Source organism: Mus caroli, chromosome 6, assembly GCF_900094665.2.
Source record: "Mus caroli chromosome 6, CAROLI_EIJ_v1.1, whole genome shotgun sequence".
NCBI classification, from domain to species: Eukaryota; Metazoa; Chordata; class Mammalia; order Rodentia; family Muridae; genus Mus; species Mus caroli.
In genome coordinates, this window is record NC_034575.1 from 126,767,808 (window position 1) to 126,771,013 (window position 3,206).

The 3,206-nt window shown below is 37.5% G+C and overlaps 1 protein-coding gene across 2 annotated transcripts in view; it reads right to left on the reverse strand.

The window, feature by feature from the left end:
• Positions 1-406: 406 nt before the first annotated feature.
• The window catches only part of LOC110295957 (killer cell lectin-like receptor 5), a 33,945-nt gene continuing 31,145 nt past the window's right edge, over positions 407-3,206 (reverse strand). The window contains exons 7-8 of one of the 2 annotated variants that reach the window (XM_021164377.1): positions 694-849; positions 407-614 (exon numbers count right to left, since the gene is read on the reverse strand). In XM_021164377.1, the coding sequence (XP_021020036.1) occupies positions 696-849 (154 nt within the window). In that variant the 3' untranslated portion in view covers positions 407-614; positions 694-695. Of the gene's footprint in view, positions 615-693; positions 850-3,206 lie in introns of those variants that run through there. The other variant, XM_021164378.1, reaches the window with a different exon arrangement.

Consider the following 3,206-nt stretch of genomic DNA (forward strand, 5'->3'; position numbering starts at 1 on the left):
TAATTCATTTTTCAGCAATTGTGTCTTAGCCTCCTAATTGTCAAGGTCACAAGTGTAAGCAACTACATCTCACCAATGGCAACTTCAATTATTAGCATTTCTATAAGGTCTCAACTCTTCATAGATGGATCAAAGTGGGTGGGTAGGACAACTGATGCCTTGGATAAAAGATATTCTGCATTTCCTTGAACTATCCTTGCAACTGTTCACCAAACTTGAAATTATATTTTATGGCCAAAAGAACTGTTTATAACAACAAGAAAAACTTCTATATCAAACAAATAGCAAAACAAACAAAACCTACTCGACTAACAAATGAGAAACCAAAACCTACAACTACATTCTACTTCTTAACTGTGCTTTCCATTGGGAAGATTTATTCTAATGATAATGAAATACTACTCAGGTTGTTTATTGGGGTTTTTATTTAACTCTATATGAGTTTAAGAAAGCAGAAAAAGCAGAGTCCTAGAGGTTTGGGGGCAAAGTGTGTCCAAGCACCAGAGGTGTGTCCTGTTTCCACCAGGTAGGAAGAAGCCTCTGCCACATCAGACTCCAGGGAACATTCCTGACCTCTTCCAGCTCTTCCTTCTGTTTACACAGCAGACTAAGTCCTGTGAACAAAACACTTGTTTATAAGAAGTCACAAATTATTACAGAAAGCAAATGAGGATTAGCACATTTCATCTTTACCTTTAATTTTGGTTGGGGATCCAATGAGGGAACTTATTCAGTCTCTTCTCACAAATACATGGGTAGAAATTTTCACATTTACTATTTTCTAGTCTTGTTTTAGATAAGAAGACACATGCTCCATTCCTTACATTATATTTCAACATGTTCAAGGCACTGAAGAACAATAATAATAATGGGAAACCGTTTGGTTTTGAACATTCACTGAAATAAGTCATGATTTTAAAAATTCCATTGGCCAAAGTATACAGAATATAGAGCTATTAATCATAAGTTCACGACCAAAATGTTTTCTTTTCTCTAAGCCTTTTGAAATGAAATCGTCTCAGGATCACACAAAATGTTTCCAACTGATTTTCCACTCACAATTATTTGGTCAGCAGGTAAATCAGATTTACTTTAGCTAAACCTGCTTTCACATTTATATTTTGTCAATAAAACTAGTAGGGTTTTAGAAAACAGATGTGTGTGGAATAGAGTACAATGCCTTATGTTTGTGTTTTAAGAAGAAAGGGGAGATTTGAAATATAGTCATAGGGAGGGCTTGTAACTAATGTTTTGGACTATTTGCCTTTCTTCTTCCCTATCTCATAGCTAATGGGTACAGGGATACAAGGTAATCTACTGAATTGCCTGTATGCAACACAACTTTGATTTCTTCGGGATGTTATAATAGAGGCCACAGCTACACTTCTGTTAAAGAAATGCAGCTAAATAAGGAAAAAAATACATTAGAACAAAGAACAAATTACCACCAAAATAGAAGGATTGTGAGATCTGGTACAGCGTGGGCTAGGTAACAAAACAAGAAGTAAAAAGTAATTATCTTATAATTGATAAATAACATCCTATTGTATAATTGTGTAAACCAACAGAAATCAGATTAACCTCTTAGGCTGAGGTGTTAGCAGGAGTTAGAAGGAACTTCAGATGGTCAGAGAAGCACTATACAGTTTTTATTTTCCCTAATAGAGGAAGCTGACTAAAGAATGTGCTCAAAATAGAGATTCTCAATAATAAATCCTGCCAGGCCTAGTGGGATTTGTAGTCCATTGTATGGGAATGAAGATTGGAGGATCAAAGTGCTAACTTTCAACATATAGGAAGTTTGAGGCTAGTCTGTGTTAATGAGATTCTGTCAAAGATAGAAAGAGAATGAAATCCACCCTATTTGGGACTGAGACTTCAAAGGAGTCAGTCTTTATCAAAATATGTCACTGTCTTTGACTCTTGGATTTAAGATGAGGAGAAACAGAATATTCAAATTTGTCAAATTTAGGAACGTAAAATAAAACTAAAACCAAAAATCATACAAGGTAAATGAAACTAAGTGACTTATGTAGCATAGATATAACAGGTAATATTCATTAGGTATGAATATGTACATTAGTCAGCCATGAGATATACTCATGAGTACATTAAGAAAATCACATGTGTATTTTGAACATTGGCCAAAGAAATAACGCAGCATACACCAGATCTTAACAAAAGATAATTAATAAAAGAAAAAGTATGTTCACACACTGACTTGCACATACATTGACATTACAGCCGTTGTAATTGTGAAAAATTCATAATTGTCAAAATTTAGAAACACATATGTTCACATCTGATTGGAGAAATATTGTGAAATATTTTTTGTGCTGTACAAAAGAGCTTTGTAACTAAAAGAATGAAACACCAATCCAAAAAAAAAAAAAAAACAGCTTGAGTTAGCTAAAACATCACAGTAACAACAATAATATGGAAAGATGCAGAAAAATACGGAGCTAATCAGAAATATGTACATAATATATGATACTCTGCACTAGGCCACACTCATTTTATTACATGCAGATTCCTACATCAAGAATTAAATTTTAGAGAAAACTCGGCGTGATTAGGGGCACAAGTCCCTTCCGGTCCACTGCAGCACCGGGGTAGCTAGGGCAGAGAGTTGGCTGACATCCACCAGCTACCCACAGGACCGGCCATGGGATCTTAAGACCTCTGGTGAGTGGAACACAGCTGCTGCTCCAATCCAATCCCGTGGGATCTGAGACTGCATTAATTAGGAAACAGAAAACCCAGCCTGATCAGGGGCACAAGTACCTTCCAGTTCATGCCAGCACCAGGGTAGCTAGGGCACAGAGTCAGCTGACACCCGTAAGGTATACATAGAACCCTCCATGGGATATTAAGACCTCTGTGAGTGGATCACAACTTCTGCCAGGAGGCAGGTTCGAACACCAGATATCTGGGCACCTTCCCTGCAAGAGGTGAGCCTACCTGCAGAGAGTATTCTGAACACTGAAACTCAGGAGAGAGCTAGTCTCCCAGGTCTGCTGATAGAGGCTGAGATAAACACCTGAGGAACAAGATCAAACCAGAGACAACTACAACAACTAACTCCAGAGATTACCAGATGGCGAAAGGCAAATGTAAGAATCTTACTAACAGAAACCAAGACCACTCACCATCATCAGAATACAGCACTCCCAACCCACCCAGTCCTGGGCACCCCAACACACCCG